The following is a 19,517-nucleotide window of genomic DNA, read 5'->3' as shown; positions in this document are numbered from 1 at the left end:
TAAGAGATGGATAGAGATACTGAGGGCTGCATTCCAGGCACTAGGAAAGGTTTGGTCAGCAAGAGACATAAGGACAACAACAAAATTACAAGTATATGAGACACTTGTCTTGAGCTGCCTTCTTGACAACTCTGAAGCCTGGACAGTGAAATGCTCCTCAGAACCAGGGCTGAACGTGTTTGAGATGGCATGTCTCAGGAGGGTTCTAGGTGTCACATGAAGTGATGGGTTGTGCAACCATGACATTAAGAAACATCTCCATCTACAGAAGGAAGTAAACTACAAGATACTGCAATGGTGCTTGAGATACTTAGGCCTTGTTATGAGAATGAATGACAGCAGATACCTGTAGATAGCACTGCTTAGAGGGGTGCATGGGATAAGGTGAAGAGGAAGGCCCCAAAAATGCTGGATAGACAGCATGAAGCAAGACTGTGGAACCTTGGGTATGACAATAACATTGGCATCTAGGACTGCCCAGGATAGGAACAACTGGAGAACAACCATAAACAGGCTGCCCATGCATGCTTAAGCATTGTGGGGGCATAAATGATGATGATGACAGTAATGATGGTGACGATGATGACGATGGTGATGATGTTGATGGATGGTGATGATGATGACAACAATGACGATGGTGATGATGACCATGGGGATGATGGTGGTGATGATAATGGTGATGATGACGGTGATGATGGTGACAGTGATGGTGATGATGTTGATGATGATGACAATGATGACGATGGTGATGATGATCATGGGGATGATGGTGGTGATGATGTTGATGGTGATGATGATGGTGATGGTGATAATGATGATAGTGATGATGGTGATGGTGATGGTGGTGATGATGACCATGGGGATGATGGTGGTGATGATGGTGATGGTGGTGATGATGATGATGGTGATGATGTTGATGGTCGTGATGATGGTGATGATGGTGATAATGATGATGGTGATGATAGTGATGGTGGTGATGATGATGGTGATGTTATGTCCAGCAGAACACATTTAAAAAAAATCTCGGGGGCTGGAGAGATGGCTCAGCGGTTAAGAGCATTGACTGCTCTTCCAGAGGACCCGGGTTCAATTCCCAGTACCCACATGGCAGCTCACAACTGTCTGAAAATGCAGTTCCACAAGATCTGACACCTTCACATCAACGTACATAAAATAAAGTTAAATTAAAAAAAAAAGAAATAAAAAAAAAGAAATAAAAAAAAATCTCTTCACTTGCTTCTTTTTGTCTCCCAGGGTGCCTGTAGGGTACTATGGCTACATTCCTGCTGGGCAGCACTAGTGGAGCCCACTCCCCAGCACACACCCTCTGGATACTTTCATGGGTTCCTAGGCTTCTGAGCTGAGAGACATCTTTCAGCTGATGAGATGGCTCCGACAGTGAATTAAATCAACAGAGGTACCTAGGGTAGGCAGAGAAGCCTGGGTTCTGATGGGGTTCTTAGGATTGGCTCAGAACCATGATCTCAGTGTGACACCTGTGTGCAGGAGATGAGGGAATAACAAAGGGGAAGACAAGAAAGAGGAAAGGAGAAGACAGAAGAAGAGGGGAGAAGAAGAAAAGGAAGGGAGTTGTGAGGAAGAAATATGAGGAGGAGGACTGGGGCATGAAGAAGAGAGAAGGAAAAAAGATAAAAATGAGGGGAGGTTTCTTTTCCTTCTTTCTTTTTTTTTTCTTTTGATTTTCTTGAGACAGTGTTTCTCTGTGTATCCTTGGCTGTTCTGGAACTTGCTCTATAGACCAGGCTGGCCTCAAACTCAGAGATCCTCCTGCGTCTGCCTCCTGAGTACTGGGAATAAGGGGTGCACCACCACCGTCCAGGGTTTTTTTTTTTAAAGCCTATACGGCTTATTTATTTATTTGTTATATGCCCTGGGAGTGGAACTCAGAGCTGGCTCATGCTGGACAGGTACTGTGCCACTGTACCCCAGCCCCAGCCCCAAGGAGTTGCCTCATGGAAGTTGGAAAGTAAAAATTTTTGGCAAAATAAAAATTTTATGATGCTAAAAAAAATGAGGAGGAGCAGGAAAATAACAGTGGATAGAGAGTTGAATGTGATGTGACTAGCCAGGGGAGGTTGGACACTAAAAGTCTGACAAGTTGGAGCTGGGGAGATAGCTCAGGGGTTAAGAGCACTGGCTGCTCTTCCAGAGGTCCTGAGTTCAATTCCCAGCAACCACATGGTGGCTCACAGCCATCTGTAATGAGATCTGGTGCCCTCTTCTGGCCTGCAGGAATACATGCAGACAAAACACTGTAGATATAATAAATCTTTTTAAAACACTGACAGTTCGGAACTAAGTGGTAGTGCACTTGCGAGGTAGAGACAGCAGGATCTCCAAGAGTCCCAGACCAGCCAGGGCTACATGGGGAGACCCTGTGTCCAAAAGCTGTAGTAATAATAAAAAGAAAGAAAGAAAAGAAAAAGGAGATTTCGCAAGTCCAAATCAAAGTGCAATGGGAGCATAAAATATGCCTGGGACCCTCCAAAGGGCAGGTGTTTAGTCAGGGCTTAGATTAATTAAGTACGTGTTAGAGAGATAACATTCTGAGTTAGAGTGACAAGCATGAGATTAACCTCACACCCATCTTTTCCTGACTAACACTTAGCTCACAGCCCTGTTCCGGAAGGAAGGATGAAGGGAATGGCGCAACACTGACTTAAGGAGGGACGACCTGAACTATGATGTGCTAAGCAAACACACCGTTTCATGACAGAGGGAAGGAGGCATGAAGGCCTCCCAGCTTCAGGGTGGAAAGGAACGGAGGCAGCAGCACAAGAGGCCTGAGCCGGAGGGAGGCGAAGGCAGAAGCGCACTGGCTAACGGTGCGTCAGGTTCACAGCTCCGTCAGACCCAGGTCACCAGAGTCTTGGTGGTGCTGCTGTTGCTGTTCCCAAAAACTAACGGAATGCCAGGCCCTGGGGATGAGAACCACAGGGCCCCAGCACAGAGGCAAACAGCAGCTAAAAGACCAGGTGCTGGGGCTGGAGAGATGGCTCAGTGGTTAAGAACACTGACTGCTCTTCCAGAGAACCCAAGTTCAATTCCCAGCACCCACATGGCAGCTCGCAACTGCCTAAAGATCCAGTTGCAGGGGATCTGACACTTTCACACCAATGCACATAAAATAAAGTTAAATAAACCATAAAAAAAAAGACCAGATGCTTCTGGCCAGATGCCAGGAGCTGAGATGACTTCAGATGCCCTCCCACCTCTCTCTCTCTCTCTCTCTCTCGTGTGCGCGTGCATGTTATGTACATGTGTATATGGATGTGTGTGTACATGTGTGTAGAAACCAGAGGTCATTATTGGATGTCTTCAATTACTGTCCATCTTCAATGTGTGTGTGTTAGTGTGGATGGCGTTTGTGTGCCTGTGAAGTGCACGGAGGCCAGAGGCGGACAGAGTGTGATCTGCTCTGGCATGCTCCACCTCATTCCCATGAGATAGGGTCTCTCACGGATCCTGGAACAAGGTGAGCAGCTAGCAAGCCCAGCCGTCCCGTCCCTGTGTCCCGCACAGTGCTGGGTTACAGGTGATCACACCTGCGCACCAAGCTTTTTGTGCAGATGCTGGCGATGGAAGCTCCTTAACACTTGTTTAGTGCCTGTAAGCGATCTCTCCAACTATGGCTCCTCCCTGAGCCTGGGGCTCTTCCATCAGAGAGTGTGGCTGGTGAGCACCTGCCTTCGCCCTGGCAGTGCTGGGGTTACAGGCACATGCTGCCACTCCTAGCTTTTATTTGAGTCCTGAGGATTTGAACCCAAGCCCTCAGGCTTGTACAGCAAGCAGCTCTGCAGCCTTGCCCACCCCACTGTCTCCCCATCTCCAGTGGAAATTACAAGTGGATGGGGACTTGGGCATCAGGCCGAGGAACTACTAATGCATTAGAGGTACTCATGGAACATTTGCCAAAAAAGCTGATGAGTGGGCCAGGAGTCCAATTCTGACTCAGCACTCTCCAGAGGCTGAGGCGGGCGGATCTCTGTGATCTACTAGTCTCAAAAACTAAATTAAAACAAAACAAAAAGACCCAAGGCAAACAAGGAACTGCTGAGCACATGCTGTGTCCGATCCTTGGGGAGCAGGCTCTTTTTCTGTGTCCCCCACAGAGCATGGAGCCCCTGAGGCTGGAACAGTTCTTTTAGGTTCTGCTCTGGGAACCTGGTACTTTGAAAAACCTCCACACCCATTCTAACCCTCCTCAACAAGGGAGAGGTCTGTTCTGAGCAATTGGGGGGCGTGCACCAGAGATGGTGGGTACCCTTGAAGAAAGGAAAGGCAAGAATTCAGCTTTAGGGAAAGGCAGGCCAGTCAATCCTTGTAACCCCGGGAATGGAAAGAGCCATCAGTCACATTCCTTTTGGGTTGTTCAGAGTTATCTGTCAAGGCAGGAAGGCTACCATGCTGGTTCCCTAGCTCACCATACAAAGTTTTCCATAGCATAGAGTCCTGGGAAGTTTTGAGGGTGCTTGCCTGGATTCTCAGCAACACCTGCCATATGAATAGTGGGTGCAGGGAGAGGGTGGAGAAGGAGGCACCTACCAAGGGTTGACGCCAGAACATGCACTGCAGGAGACAAAACGGAGTTCCTGGATAGGGAGTGCTGAAGCCCGGCCCAAGGGGAGGCTCACTGGCTCATAGAAAGTTTAGGTACACAGTCCATGTGACCCCAGAAAGAGAGGATAGAGAGGCAGAGACGGAGAGCTACCAAAGAACTTTGCTGGGCTAAAGCATGGTGTGGGACTCGGCAGATAGAGAGCGCACCTCAGGTCACAGCCTCATCCTCAGCTTACACGTCCATCTTTCCGGTGTCCCTGACAACTGCGTATGGCTGCTTGATAGGATCTTATAAACACGGAAGTCCCTGAGACAGGGTTTCCAGGCGAAGACCCTCCATGTTTGGAACTAGGGTATGCTGCGCAGAGCAGCAACAGACTTCCTGCGACCACGAGGCAACCAAATGAGCACGAAGGTCAAAACCGCAAGTTTGGCAGAGCAGAAATGTGTAGAGAGTTTAAATCTTTAAATTGTCCTGCTAGCCTAGCAATTTTTTTTTGAAACAGAGTTTCGCTATGTAGTTCAGAATGCCCCTAATCTCTCAATAGAGTTCCGGCAGGCATGAATCACCATGATTGGCTCCCTGGATTTGCCATCCCAGGAGACATAGAAACCAGTGTCTTAAAACTGGCTTTAAAATCCTACCAACCCAGGAATCTGCTTGCTGCCGACCATGGTCTCCAAGTACAAACCTCTCCCAGAACTGCTCTGCAATGTGTTCATGAAGACTTCAGCTGCGGGCCCAGGCTGACCCTATACTGTGCCTACCGCAGATGCGCTCAACAATCCACTGAGACAAAGGGGTAACAGATCCAGCCAGGACAGCTGCTGGAGGGGCAAGCAGGAAGGTGAGTTGAGGAAGGAAGTTTCTAGACGACATAATGGCCTCCACATTGTTCCTGCTCCCCTATGGCCCCTCTACCATTCCCCACTGCAGTAAAGGACACTTGGGGACAAGAATGGAGGCTTCTTTGCTTAATCTCCTACAAAGGTGTCTCACCACTTTGTCACAAGAGCCAACTCTGATGTCCTCAGGGCTCACCACTGGCCCTACTCTCCTCTGCCCTTCAGCCACCTACTCTTCCCGATCCCTCCACAGCTACCTCAGGGACTCCGTACACCTCTGCCTCAAGGCTCTGCATCTACCCTGAGAGCGTGGACACACTCCCTCTTCCTAGAAGGCCACCTGACACCTGGTGATGTGACCCTGCCGAGGGGCCCACTCTGACGCCCGGTGACCCTGCCGAGGGGCCCACTCTGACGCCCGGTGACCCTGCCGAGGGGCCCACTCTGACGCCCGGTGACCCTGCCGAGGGGCCCACTCTGACGCCCGGTGACCCTGCCAGTTTGTGTGTTTGATACTCATTTTTCACCCTAGACCCTCAGGAACTGAGAACAGGAAATGTCTGTCTAATATTAGTCCAGCACAAAAAGGCAATAAGAAAAAAACCATGCTGAAAGACTAAATAAATGAGGGGCACTCAACCTAGGAAACCGCCGTGCTGGGGAACAGACCCTGGGTTTGGGGCACACCAGGCCAGCCCTCTACTACTGAATCACAACCCAGGACCTAAACTAGGTTTGCCATATCAGGGTGCTACACTCTGGGGACTGAATTTAACTGTATACCTATGATTTACAGAGCTAACATAAAAAATTACAGACCGCCGGGCGATGGTGGCGCACGCCTTTAATCCCAGCACTCGGGAGGCAGAGGCAGGCGGATCTCTGTGAGTTCGAGACCAGCCTGGTCTACAGAGCTAGTTCCAGGATAGGCTCCAAAGCCACAGAGAAACCCTGTCTTGAAAAACCAAAAAAAAAAAAAATACAGACCCTTTCCTGTAACCCAGATGTTCACTGCAGAGTTCAGAACTGATGATAACAGCACAATAACTATGGCAAAGCCGCCATGGAGTAATCTGTGTGTGCGGATGTGGCTCTGCCAAGGCGCCTTCCAGTTGGTTGATAAAGAGCTGAAGGGCCAATAGCTAGGCAGGAGGAGATGGGCGGGCCCTCTGAGAAGAGGAGATGAGTCTAGGTACAGGAAGACCCAGAAGGGATGGAGAGGAAGCAGGAGGTACAGGATGGAAGAGAGGTAAAAAGCCCATGAGACAAAACAGATGAATAGAAATGGGTTAATTTAAGTTATAGGAGCTAGTGGGACAAGCCTAAGCTATAGGCAAGCTTTCATAATTAATAATAAGTCATGTCATTTTTGTGAGCTGGCAGCTCAAAGAAAAATCTGTCTACAGAGAGCCACCATGCTCTGGCCACTGTTCTGTGGGGTTAACTATGTTGTTCTGGTCGTTTTAAGACAAGGTCTCAGTATGAAGCCCTGGCTGGCCTGGAGCTCACCAAGAGCTGCCCCCACTTTAATTCCAAATGGCAGAATTAAAGGCACATGCCACCACTCCTGACCAAACTTCGTACCAAGGAGCTGCCTTTATGATCCTGACTACGTACAAGAAACAGATTCAGAGCGTTGTATCAAGTGTCTACGGTTACAAAGCACTGAAGCTCTGAGTCTTCCAGGCCCCCTTAGTGAACTGCCCCAGGCTGACCTCAGACGGGGGGTCCCACCCCTCCCCAAACGCTCGAGGCCCCATTGCCCGAGTCTGCGCTGACCCTGCCTTGAGCTGCGTGAGAGCCTCCTCCACTCGCGGCTGGTTGTAGCGCACCATGTAACTGTGCATGTCAGGGTAGTTGCTGCGGATGTTCTTCTCTGTAGACCCGTTGGGCACCGTCCCAAACTTCAGGGGTGGGTATTGCTCCTGGGGCCTCTGGAACTGAACAGAAGGGGAATTGTTAATGTAGCCTCTAGGAAACTCCCAAATCCAATGCCCCATTCTGGAGAGCCAGCCCTTAGTTTGCTGGCTCTGGAGTGGGCTAAGCAGTCTATTCAGAAATAGCTCTGTGTGTAAGCACAAATGTAGGCACAGGGGTGTGCTGGCTCAGAGTGCAGACAGAACCACACTCCCCTTGCTACATGTAAGGTATGGTATGTAATGTATGGTTTCTGTTTATTCTGCTATTCTATCTTTATTCCACTGAAAACAGTGCTCAATGCAACCTATCCCATCTACCCCACAACCCGCCAACAGTCTGAGAGGCTGGGTAGCCACTGTAACCTCACAGTGTCCCTCACGACTGCTATCCCTGTGTTCTGTGGCTGGCGCCACACGGCAAGAGCACAAGCCCAGAGGGTGGGCATTCTGAGTGCTTTGATGGAATGGTTTTATGCATGTTGAATCTAATTAAAAATCTGGAGTTGACTTGACTGCTGTTCTTATTTGAGACAGGGACGCACTACATAGCCAGCCTGTCCTTGAACTCATGGTCCTCTGCCTCCACCTCTGGAGGGCAGTGACTACAGGCCTGCATCATTAGCCCGAGATTGACTCCTGGACGTCCTGATGTTGTGTTATTACATTTCTAGTAACTCCTGGCTGGCGTATCTCCTCAAGCACAGTCTCCCGTGGACTAGCTGCAGTATGAATGACGTCTTTATTGCATTGCTGCTCCTGGGACACTGGGGACACCCAGAACCGTTTAAATCATTCATCCTCTTCCAAACCTCCCATCTCTACTGCTCTGGAACCTCTCTGTTCTGGGACAGGTGACGAGCCAGCTGGCCTACCCCTGTACGCACCTTTCGGTCACTGAGCCCAGACACGGTGTCCACATACTCCTCCTGGATCATGAAGGCAGCCAGATTGGCTGTGTAGCTGGCGAGGAAGATGACGGCGAAGAAGGCCCACACCAGAACCATGATCTTGCTGGTGGTGCCCCGCGGATTCTCCACTGGCACCGAGTTGTTGAACACCAGGGCCCACAGCAGCCAGATGGATTTCCCAATGGTGAAGGTTGAGCCACCAGGGCCTGTGGGGGCCAGGACAGGAAGGTACCTCACATTCCTTCCACTTTCCAGGAGAGGAGAAAGGACTGCCGTTTTTAGCTCTACTCCAGGGGCTACTGGGAAATATAGTTCTGCATAGGGTCAGGCAGGAAGGGGACTCACGTTTGCCCGTGGCCAGGCTGCGGTTATAGCCTACAGGACTGAGGTACTCAAAGATGAAAACGGTGACGGCAACCACGGTGAGGCACATGACGAACATCATCACCCACACAGCGGGGCTGTAGGGCTCTGGGGACACGGGAGGTGTCAGCCGAGCAGGGGCTTGGGGGACCAGGTGGAGCCCAGTTGACTCCATCCATCTGTTCCCTTTTCTGGTGCCCACTTCACGGACAGACTATCAGTACATCCCAAGAGCTATCGGGACCATTTCTGTAGCTCTCACCCCCTAGTCTAGCGGTCTCCTAAATGCTCCCTGAGCCCAGGGTCTGAATCTTCACCTCTTAGCTTCCACTCAGGGGTTATACTGCCACCCCAGGCTCTGCATCTGGGCACCCATGACAACCCAGCCCCAGGCCACACTCCTTGTCATCCATCTTTCTTGGTCATAGATGACAAATTTTGCCCCCGCTCCTTGCTCCTGCTCCTCAAGCTCCTTGGGCTAGTCCTCCACACCCCCACGGTCAGCAAGGAACAAGCCTGGTCCCCAAGGGAAAGGATCGCCTGGTCCCCAAGGGAAAGGATCTTTCTCCTTCTGTCCTCTCTCTCTCTCTCTGAGGAGCCTTGCTTAGATGGCCAGAGCAAAGGGGAAACGGAAGTGACCTGCTAGCCTTGTTCTCTTGCCCACGTCTGCTGTCTCCAGAGATGGTGTTTCTACACAAGGTACCACAATGTGGCTTCCTGACCACCCCAAACTTGCATCCATCCGACCTTGCCGCCATGCTTCTGCACATCTTCATCCTTTGTGTCGGGGGTCACTGCGGCAGCCCCCACCCCGCCAGCTTCCTGCACATCTTTATCCTTTGTGTCAGGGTCACCGCGGTAGCCCCCACCCCGCCAGCTTCCTACACATCTTCATCCTTTGTGTCAGGGTCACCGCGGTAGCCCCCACCCCGCCAGCTTCCTACACATCTTCATCCTTTGTGTCAGGGTCACTGCGGCAGCCCCTACCCCTGCCAGCTTCCTGCTCCCACAGGGCTATCATCAATTCACAGCGAGCACATATCCTCATTACCTTCTGAAGTTAAGCCCTTGTCACCAGACTTAGTATTAGAGTCCCAGTCCAGCCAGATACACCTCCTGCTCAGCCGTCTGACCACCCTTTCACCAGGCTCCTCACCAGTCACACAGGCCAGCCACAGTCTCGGGCAGTCGTCACACCCTCCATATGCTGGTTGCTGCCTGCCTCCAGTGGTCTTTTTTTTTCAAATCTTTACAAAGGTGAAATTCCTTCTTCAAGAAGGCCTCTCTCTCCTACCCACATCAACCTCTACCCTGTGCCCCCCTCTCTCTCTCCACATCAGCCTGATTTCTCATGGTATCTATTACCATGGGAACTGGTCTAGTCTGTATCCCCTAAAGAGGCAGGCAGCTCCTAGGAGGTAAGAATTTGTCTGTCTTAGTCACCATGGTCCTCCAGGTCTTAGAGTCAATCTCCTGCACTGAAAAAACACTAAACAAACAAACAAATAAACAAACAAAATCCCTCCTCATTTTTGAGCCTGGGTATACCTAGCCTTGGAAAGCCATCTTAAAGAAAGAAAGAAAGAAAGAAAGAAAGAGAGAGAGAGAGAGAGAGAGAGAGAGAGAGAGAGAAAGAAATCCTTGAGTTCAGGAGACAGAGATTAAAAGAGTGGTTGCATGTTCAAGGTCAACCTAAGCTACATAGTAAGTCCATATCTCAAAAAACAGAAACAAAAATCTCCCTGGTGGTGGTTGTGCATGCCTTTAATCCCAGCATTTGGGAGGCGGAAATGAGTGAATATCTGTGATTTTGAGGCCAGCATGGTCTACAGAGCAAGTTCTAGGACAGTCAGAGCTACACAAGAGAAACCCTGTCTCGAAAAAAAAATTACTACTGGGCTGGAGAGATGACTTATTGGTTAAGAGCACTGGCTGTTTTTCCAGAGGACCCAGGTTCAATTCCCAGCACCCACATAGCAGCTCACACCTGTCTGTAACTCCAGCTCCAGGGGATGTGGCACCCTAACACAGTCATACATGCAGGGAAAACACCAATGCACATAAAACAAAAATAAATCTTGAAGTAAAATGAAACAAAACCAAAAATCTGGTTGGGTGTGATGGGGCACACCTTTAATCCCAGTACTCAGAAAGCAGAGGCAGGTGGATCTCTCTGAGTTCTGAGTTCTTGTACAGCCAGAACTAGATAGAGAGACCCTACCTGGAAAAACAAAACAAAACAAAAAACCCAAACCAAACCAAAGTAAACAAAAGTCAAACAACTACTGATTGCAAATCCAGGATCAGAGCTGTGGCAGGCACTGCAACCGAGGGCTCCTGAGCTCACGCTGGCTGAGCTTCCCGCTGAAATCCCTGCCAGAGAAAGGATTTCTCCCAGGATCAGGAGCCTGGAGCTTGGAAGTGAGAGTCCTTCGTGGGAGTCAGACACCAGCGCAGGTAACCCTGGGACAGGACTCAGGGCCCACACTCTTTGAGGCAGTTGTCCTGGCCTTGGCTAAGTGTGAATCCCTGTCCTGGCTGGCTCACCGAGGAAGGCAGAGGGGGACACAGTGCCATTGCTGCGTGCCACCATGACGCTGATGCCTGTCTCTACAAAGGGGACGGAGAAGTCCACGATCTCGGACCGCTCCTCATTGATGGTAAGAGAGCCGATGGCCATGTCCGCACGCTGATAGAACACCTGGGGTGGATCGAGGAGTTGGCAAGGGAAGCAGCTCAGGGGACAGAGGCCAGCGCTGGGCAAAGCCTGACCCTGGGAGACAGTGATGATGTGGGAGACAGGCTAGGAGGTCTGGCTGATGAGTGAGGAGGGGAACAGAGGGGCAGGGGAAGTAAGGGAGAGAGAGCAGAAGCAGGAGCAGGGCTCCTCTACTCACCCACATCCGCTTCACTTGCTTAAGGCTAGGGATTCAGCCTCCCCACTTGCCCCCTTCTTGGAGTTCCACCCTCCAAAAGCCCTTCCCATGAATTTTGTCCTCCCACCCCCACTTCCCAGGAGTGCCACCCTTCTAGCTGTTTCTCCAAGCTCCCTTCTGACGCTCTCAGAACTTGCAGTTCTCTTGGCTGTACCTCTGAAGATGCCCTCAGCCCTCAGCCCACCTCAGGCTGCACCCTTAGCAAGCCCAGCAGACTCCCTTGGCCACGCCCCCGCTCCCTAGAATCCTCAGATTCCTCGCCCACAGGTTCTGCCCCGCCTCTTACCTCACCAATCATGCCGTTCCAGACTCCATCGATCTTCTTGCCATGCTTGCCATTGGTGACCAGGTAGAGGTCATAGCTGAAGCCAATGGTGTGCGCCAGCCTCTTCAGAATGTCAATGCAGAAGCCCTTGCAGCACCGCTTCTCCGGGCGGGGAGCGTCAGGCGGAGGACTGCGGGGAGAGAGCAAGCTTGGAGAGGTTGGGGACCACTGTTAGGCGCTCCCATGAGGTGAGGGACAAGCAGCAGCTAAAACTATGGCTCGTGCTTTCTTGGGAGACTGAAGCATCCCCCAGGTCACCCAGCTGGAGGGCCGAGGAGCTGGGGCCTGACCACACGCTGTACCTCTGGGGGAAGAGGAAGCTGAACCAGCTGGATCTGGGGCTGTCACCTGTGGGTACGGTTGAGCTGGGTCCGGCAGGGGACTGAGTCTCTAATGCAAGTGCCGCTGATGGGGTCCGCTGGCTCCACAATGACAAAGGGTCTCTCCTCCAGTGTGGCCACGGTGAGGTGCTGTGTGTCATCCACTGGCTGCAGGAAGCGGCCATAGCGGGACCATAGCGGGTACTTGAGGCGGAGGGTCTGTTGTTCCCAGCTGCCCACCTTGGGGGAAAAAAAAAAAAGAACCAAGTCATACTTCCTGGGGGCATTCCAGGGTGTCCTGGCTTTTCTGGACTGTGGGTCCCATCTTCCTCCAGAACCCAGATTCCTTGCTCCTTCCTCCTTCAGACCAGGACCTGGGCCTTCAATTATGACTTTCGATAGGACCTCGAAGTCTAGACCTGTCTCTCCTCCCTCAGATCTGGGGTCCAGTCCCCAGCCTCCTCCCTCAGATCCAGGGATCCAGGCGCCCTCCCACGGATGCCTGGAGTCTGGGCCACTCACCACTTCCCATGTCCTGTCCCTGGTGAGGGAGATGACCACCAGTGAAGGGTTCACCAGAAAGCCGTCTTCATTGAAGGAGTAGTCTCGGTTATCCCAGGTGATGTTCATGAAGTACCTGCCCAGGAGAAAGGGAGGTCCAGTGGGTGCCGAGGGCTGAGCCTCTTCTCTCACCAGCCCTAGCTGCCAGGCCCCAGGACCAGGTCCACACTTTCAGCTTGGCGCTGACACCTTCAAGTCCTTGCATGCCATGGTTTCACCTTTTCTGAAACTCTCTGTCTGGTGGCTTCCCACCTGGAAACTCTAAACAGCACTAAATGTGGTGTCACTTGGAACATGGGGAGCGTTTACTGCCGCCAAGCCTTGGTGAGGGTTGTGCTGTTCCTGTAGAACTTTTTCATCTTGACCAGCTCCGCAATGCTGCACATACTCAGCTCAAGTGTCCTTCTCCTGGGAGGAAGCTCCTGGGAATCTCTGGGTTCCTGAACATCTTCCCTCTTCAGAGTACAGCAGCTCCCTGGGAATCTCTGGGTTCCTGAACATCTTTCTTGTCCAGAGTACAGCAGCTCCCTGGGAATCTCTAGGTTCCTGAACATCTTACCTGTCCAGAGTACAGCAGCTCCCTGGGAATCTCTAGGTTCCTGAACATCTTTCCTGTCCAAAGTACAGCAGCTCTCCCACTATCACTCATCCGCTGCTCCCGCTGTCCTGCAGCTAGGCTACCATTTGCAAGTCCCCTTCTTCCTCACCCACCTCTCTCCACCCCCTATAGTCCTGGACCCTCTCCTGGGGCTCCGGCCTGGCTTTCCAGTCTGTATCCCACCCAGAGAAGTCTTTCTACAACTAAAGCTGATTCTATGCCAGTCCCCACCCCCAGGACCTGTCTTAAGCCTTACAACTGTGCACACAAGGCAAAGCTTTGGTCCCACCCACCTTCCTGACCTCATCACCCCTCATTTGTTCTGTGCTATGGCGGCTGTGTTTGCCTGTGTTTTTCCCCCTTGGGTCTTTCTATGTGTTTTGATCATGCTTGGAATGAATGTTCTCCATATCTGGTGAAGCTGCTGAATACCCTTCGACTGAAGCAGGCTTGAAGGCCCTGCCCGTCTCCTTTGGGCCATTCTATCCTGGCCACACAGCTGGCTGAATCCCGGCTGCCCTTGTGGACTTGCTCTTCCCTGTTTCCTCCATCTATGTACAGCGATTTTAAAGAAACGTATGTGTATGTGTGTGTGCCTGAGTGCACTTATTGCTCCACGCGTGTACAAGGGCCCATGGAGGCCAGAAGAAAGCATTGCATCCCCAGGAACTCTGTGTGTGTGTGTGTGTGTGTGTGTGGTTGTGAGCTACCCGATATCGGTGCTGGGAACCCAACCTGGGACCTCTGCAAGAGCAGCAAGTTCTCTTAACTGCTAAGCTATCTCTCCAGCTCCTCCTCCATCGTATCAGTTTAACCTCGAAGCTTTACCTGCCTGATATGTTCTAACCCCCTAGACCTTTTACCTCATCTCAGAGGCTGCCACCTGAGGGCAGCTCTCTCTTTCCTTGCCTGTTCTCTACTTGGCACCCTTCCCTCACTCGCCCTCCTCAGACTGTCGCTCTGTGAAAGCAGGGGATTGTTTCAGCAGTTCTGTGAGCCAGGGTCTGACTGTCTGTCTGTCCATCTCTCTATATGCTGCTCATACATATGTAGATGTAGATGTCCATATCTTTGGCTGGCCTGGACCTCACTACCGAGACCACGCCAGTCTTGAGCTCTGGGCTCTGCTGAGTGCTGGGATTAAAGGAGTAAACCACCACACCCAACTTTGGTTCTTTTGTGTCAAAGCGGTGCTCGTCACATAGACTCTCAGTAGGGGTTTCCCAGTGGATGGGTGTTTGGCTGGTCGTTCATCCCTAGGTCTTAGTCTAGAATTCTTTCTTCCAGGAAACCCCCCTGACACTGTAGCTTACCCCACAGCTGCGTGGCCTGTAAACTGATTGTCACTAACCACTTTTCTCTTGGGTGTCTCGCTGGTCTACAGCGAGCCTTGTAGGTTCTAAAGTTATGAGGAAGGAGAAACTATGGATTAAGATCTGAACAGAGGCTGGGAAAGGTAAGCCTGTGTGTATGTGTGTGTGTGCAGAATCAGAAAGACAAAGTCAGGAGATGAAAGAGAGGCTGGCCCGGACTTGGCCTCGATTCCTGAAGTCTGCTCAGTGCATGTTTATCTTTCCAATGAACCCGCTTTCTCCTGGGGAAATTTAAACGAGACTGCTTTTTGCAACCAAAAATGTCCTGGTTGGGCAGGATTCCTCCCCCACGTCCCCTAAGGCTGCTGCTGTCTCCATTACCGCCAGCCTCACACTGTGTGGCCATTATTCCCATCCCTGTATGTCAGCTCTTTAGGTCATGCAGTCTTTGAAGAAGTCTGTGGTCTTATTCATCCCTGTGTTCCCAGGGCCCAGCATGAGCCCTGGTTCCTAGCAGGCGCTCGGTGTTTACGATCACAGGATCCTTCTCTTACCCTCTTGTTCTGGGGTCCTGATTCCCAACCCAGCTGGCCATTCTCCTCCCTTAGGTCCTCTTCTGCACCCACCACCTCCTCCCAGACTCAACCGGGCTCCGGATTAATGGTCTTCCTTCTGTCGCACCCAGTTTTTTTTTGAACGTCATAAGGTGTAAGCTGGACCCACAGCCACAGTATTGGTGGACACACCCAGCACTTTGCAGCCACATGCGGGGGTGCCATTAAAATATCTAACTGTTAGCACCAGCCCATCAGAATGGGAGTCTAGTCAATCAGCAGGGATGTTTACGCAGAATGGCTATGCCTTGAACAATCAGTATGTCATTGTTTTCAGTAATAAGATGTGAGACCTATGCCCTCTCTATCACTACAAGTTGCTGGCTCTTTGCTATATCCTTCCTCCTTCTCTGGACAAGGCTCATTCTGCCATGCCTACAACCCAACTTGTACTGTGCAAAGAGTAGAAAAACAGAATTACCACATGGAGCCTGTCTCCTGACAACAGGACTGCCGGGCACTCATCTCTCGGATGTTACAAGACAGAGAAAAATGTCTGCCTTGCACAGGTAACTAGACCATTGGGTCTTTTTGTTACTGAGACTCAGCTCATAGTGGGGGGGGGCGTTATCCAGTTTAAGGTGCTATCAATTGTCACTGTTTTTACTTACAAAACAAACAAGCCCAGTGCCAATTCAAAATGATTGAATTATAATAATAAGACACATTTTGGCAAAAACATTAAAATATAAAAGAAAATGGGTATTTCTGTTTTAGATATTTTAGGCTTATTTCTTGCCCCCGTCTTCAGAGTGCTGGGACGGCAAGTCTGTACTGCCACACTGAACTAAAATCCCACAGTTTTGTTTCCAGACAGTGTTTCATGCAGCCCAGGCTGAAGCGCAGACAAGGATGACGCAGAACCACTGCGTCTCCTGCCTCCACTCCTGAAGTGCCTGGGATTTCAGTCTTTTACCACCATGCCCAGCCTTAAAATCATGAAATAATGGAAACAAACCCTTTGTAAACCAGGTGCTTCCCAAATCACCCCCAGAAAGATCATTCAAATTTCCACAGAAAAGCAAGTGAGAGCCGGGATGAGCTCTAACCCGGGCCACTCATTACTGGGTGCTCCAAACAATCCCTAATCACCTGTGCAGACTCTCCCCACGGTGGGTGCGATTCTGGGCGCGGCAGTCATGACCCAGTTCAGGCAGGAAGCCATAGTCTCGCAGCAGGGCTTGGGCACCTCTGGCCACCACCGCCACACCAGCAGCCACTCGACGTGCCAAGTCGTCACGCCAGCCAGCAGAGCGCACTGCAAATAGCCCCGCAGGCAGTGGGGCACCTCCTGGCAGAAGAAGGGGTTCCCCAGGGAGCCCGGAGCCCCCGCCTCCAGCCAGCTGAGGTCCCACCATGAACCAGACGTAGCCAGGCCCAGTGAGGCCAGCCTCTTCTGCTGCCCGGAAAACAGGCTCTGCCTCCTCGCGGGCACAGAAGAGCAGGCGGATCTGCGCGCTGACACTCCGGAGCTGTGCGCCCAGGACGGCTTCACCAGCCCCGGGGTCCAGTGTCAGCGCTCCTCGATGCTCCCAGCCTACCATGCTGCCATCAGTCAGCACCTCGATGTATGACAAGAAGGCCCGATGGCCTGGGGCACGCGTGGTTACTGCCACAAAGGATGTCCAGTCGTACTCCTCCAGCACCTCAAAAATGACCTGCAGCTGCTGCTCTGTAGAGGAGCCGAGCTGCAGGAAGGTGGAGCCCTTCTCCTGCGGGGACAGGGAGGACCAGTGAGCAGACCACAGTTGCCTGAGCCAGTGGCACCACAGCTTCTGCCATGGCTGCTTACCAGGCCTGGCTCCTTTTCCTTCTGTAGCACTGGCTTCATCTGGGTTATGTTTAACCACATAACAGTTCTTCCAGACCCACCTTAAAAAATCTCACCCTGAACCTTACTCTCCTGTCTGAGGGCAGCTGTAGAGACTCGGAGGAAAACTCTGAAGGCCTAGGGTCTCGTAATCACAGGAGGGATGGATACCTCCAGTCAGGATGCCCCATTTGGAGTTTGTATGAGCGAGAAACAACCTACTGGGGTGAGCTGCTGAGGTTTGTGGGTTTATCTGTGGCAGTACATGATATTACTACCATGAATTCACCCCACATCTTCCCAGTATCCCCTGAGGCACTCTAGCCTAATTTGCAAAGAGCAGAACTACAATTCCCATCATGCAGTGAGGATGCTGAAGGGTACTCTTTCTTTCAAGTGGAATAGACTGACCCTTTCATTTCCCTCCTGCCCTCTTAGCCCCCATTTCTGTCTCCCTTTTTGGCCTCTGTTCCTGAATCAGAACCCTAAACAATGTAAGGGGTCTTTCTGGTGTTCCTTTCCTTTTCTGTCCACGCTCCCTAGCAAGGCCATTAACACCATGGCTTTAAATATCGTCTCTAGCACTTTCCAGTGTTGTAGCCACTCGCAACGTGTAGCTATTCAAATTAAACTGAAAAAACAACTGTAGTTCCTCAGCTGCACCATGCCAGTGCTCGTCGGCCACCTGTGGCTCTGCAGCTGCTGCTGGATGGAGCAGTCACAGTCCGGCTTCCTTGCTGCAGGGAGCTCAGCCGCGTGCCCAGGGCCCCATCTTTGGTCACAGCCGTTCTTGTGAGCTTCAGACAAACCTATCCCACTTTCTAGTCACCTTCTGCAAACCAGGGTTTCCACACGTGTCTCGAGAACCTGCCTGTCAAAAGCAGGTGTCTTGACTCTTTCCAGCACCCCCAAACCCAGAACCCTCTCTCCTTCCCTCTAGGATCTCACATAGCATCACATCTAGAACAGAACCGACTCTGAACTCCCGCTCTTCTGTCCCCTCCTCTCCTCAGTACCACCGCACCACGGTGCTCTTGCCCAGACATCTGCAGCTCTCTGATACACTGCTGCGTCCATTCTCATGTCTTTTAGTTTGTTCTCCAAGCAGAACCAAAGTGATCATTTCGGAATATTAAATGGAATACATCACTTCTCAATTGAAAACCTTCCAAGAATTCTACTTTAGAATCAAAACCAAATAAAGTACCCGCTGTGGCCCAAGCACAAGGTCTGTCTGAGCTTGTCTTCTGCCTTCCCAGCTCTCTGCTGGCTCCAGCCACTCTGCCTAGGTCTTTCTCTCACACACAATGCTTCTTCCAAGCTTCGCCCTTAGCAGTTGTCCCTCCTGGGGACACATTCCCAGGTTCTTCCAAGCCTAGCGACCTCTCATCATCCTTCAGGGCCAGCACAGACACCACCTCCTCAGGAGGCCTCTCTTGATTACCATCCATTGGAGCCTTAGCCTCAGTCATTAACGGTTCCCCCAGGGCAGATTTCACTATTGGTGGCTTCGTTTGTTTTCTTCATTAGAGCGTAAATTCCATATGGCCCAACCTCCCTCAACTCAACTTTATAATCCTGAACCTAAGCAGGCCCCAGGCCTCACAAGCCTTCCTGCAACCGGGGGCAAAGAGCCATCAGATTTCTCCTTTGGCATATACCACTGGCTTGATGCTGGGTACAAGAAAGCTGGCCTGAGAAGAGGGGGCTTCCCAGCGTGCAGTGGAGACCCACAGAGCCCCTCATCCCTTAGCAGGGCCTAGGTGCTGGCATGCATTGTAGCATAGCTGGAGTAATGAGGGGGACACCTTCTCCCACCCACGGACAGTGAGGGAACTCTAAGCATCCCTCAAGGTGACAGGCTGCACTGCACACAGAGTGGATACTGTGTTCAGTGGGTCACACTCAGCAGCAACGGAGGCACAAGGGACCATGTGTGTCAGTGTTCCATGGAGGCAGCAGCCAGGCCTACAAATCAAGCCAAGAACAAGGATGTTGGACAGAGGCCTTTCCCACAATGTTTTGGACAGACCTTCGAGTCCTGGGATGCCACAGTGACCGGGTACACTGCCACTGGCCTTTCTAGCAGGGAACTGGCTCATTTAGGCCCCACCCACTCAGGTGGCTCTGTCCTCCAGCCAATCCCACTTCTCTGTTTCACTTGCTCACCTCCAGTACCTCCCTTCTTAGGCTTCATCTTTCTCAGTCTGCAAACTAGGCTAGTCCAAGTCTCTTCTTTGGTACCAAATGCCCAGTACAACCCACTGTCCCCAGGCGTCTCCCCACAGGCTTCATCTTTCTCAGTCTGCAAACTAGGCTAGTCCAAGTCTCTTCTTTGGTACCAAATGCCCAGTACAACCCACTGTCCCCAGGCGTCTCCCCACAGGCTTCATCTTTCTCAGTCTGCAAACTAGGCTAGTCCA

The 19,517-nt window shown here is 51.5% G+C and overlaps 1 protein-coding gene and 1 long non-coding RNA gene across 6 annotated transcripts in view; one reads left to right on the top strand and one right to left on the bottom strand.

Annotated features, from left to right (window-relative positions):
- The window catches only part of Grin2d (glutamate ionotropic receptor NMDA type subunit 2D), a 40,700-nt gene that overhangs the window by 13,960 nt on the left and 7,223 nt on the right, over positions 1-19,517 (bottom strand). For 2 of the 3 annotated variants that reach the window (XM_050121202.1, XM_050121203.1), the window contains 8 exons: positions 16,377-16,996; positions 12,721-12,835; positions 12,227-12,438; positions 11,840-12,008; positions 11,165-11,318; positions 8,600-8,725; positions 8,231-8,460; positions 7,207-7,367 (listed from right to left, as the gene is read on the bottom strand). In XM_050121202.1, the coding sequence (XP_049977159.1) occupies positions 7,207-7,367; positions 8,231-8,460; positions 8,600-8,725; positions 11,165-11,318; positions 11,840-12,008; positions 12,227-12,438; positions 12,721-12,835; positions 16,377-16,996 (1,787 nt within the window). Of the gene's footprint in view, positions 1-7,206; positions 7,368-8,230; positions 8,461-8,599; positions 8,726-11,164; positions 11,319-11,839; positions 12,009-12,226; positions 12,439-12,720; positions 12,836-16,376; positions 16,997-17,076; positions 18,306-19,517 lie in introns of those variants that run through there. The other variant, XM_050121204.1, reaches the window with a different exon arrangement.
- On the top strand, positions 11,957-16,367 carry LOC126488046 (uncharacterized). Of its 3 annotated transcripts, none has more exons than XR_007588569.1 (4): positions 11,957-12,066; positions 14,742-14,813; positions 15,733-15,793; positions 16,098-16,367. It is a non-coding gene; the product is annotated as an uncharacterized lncRNA (long non-coding RNA). The 3 variants fall into 3 exon arrangements; XR_007588570.1 differs by having other exon boundaries at positions 15,644-15,793; XR_007588568.1 differs by having other exon boundaries at positions 15,562-15,793.

This window comes from Alexandromys fortis, unplaced genomic scaffold (assembly GCF_014885135.2).
Source record: "Alexandromys fortis isolate MF-2015 unplaced genomic scaffold, M_Fortis_MF-2015_v1.1 scaffold_161, whole genome shotgun sequence".
In the NCBI taxonomy this organism is placed as follows: Eukaryota; Metazoa; Chordata; class Mammalia; order Rodentia; family Cricetidae; genus Alexandromys; species Alexandromys fortis.
Note: the sequence above shows the minus strand (reverse complement) of the source record. Positions and strands in the feature narration are given on the sequence as shown.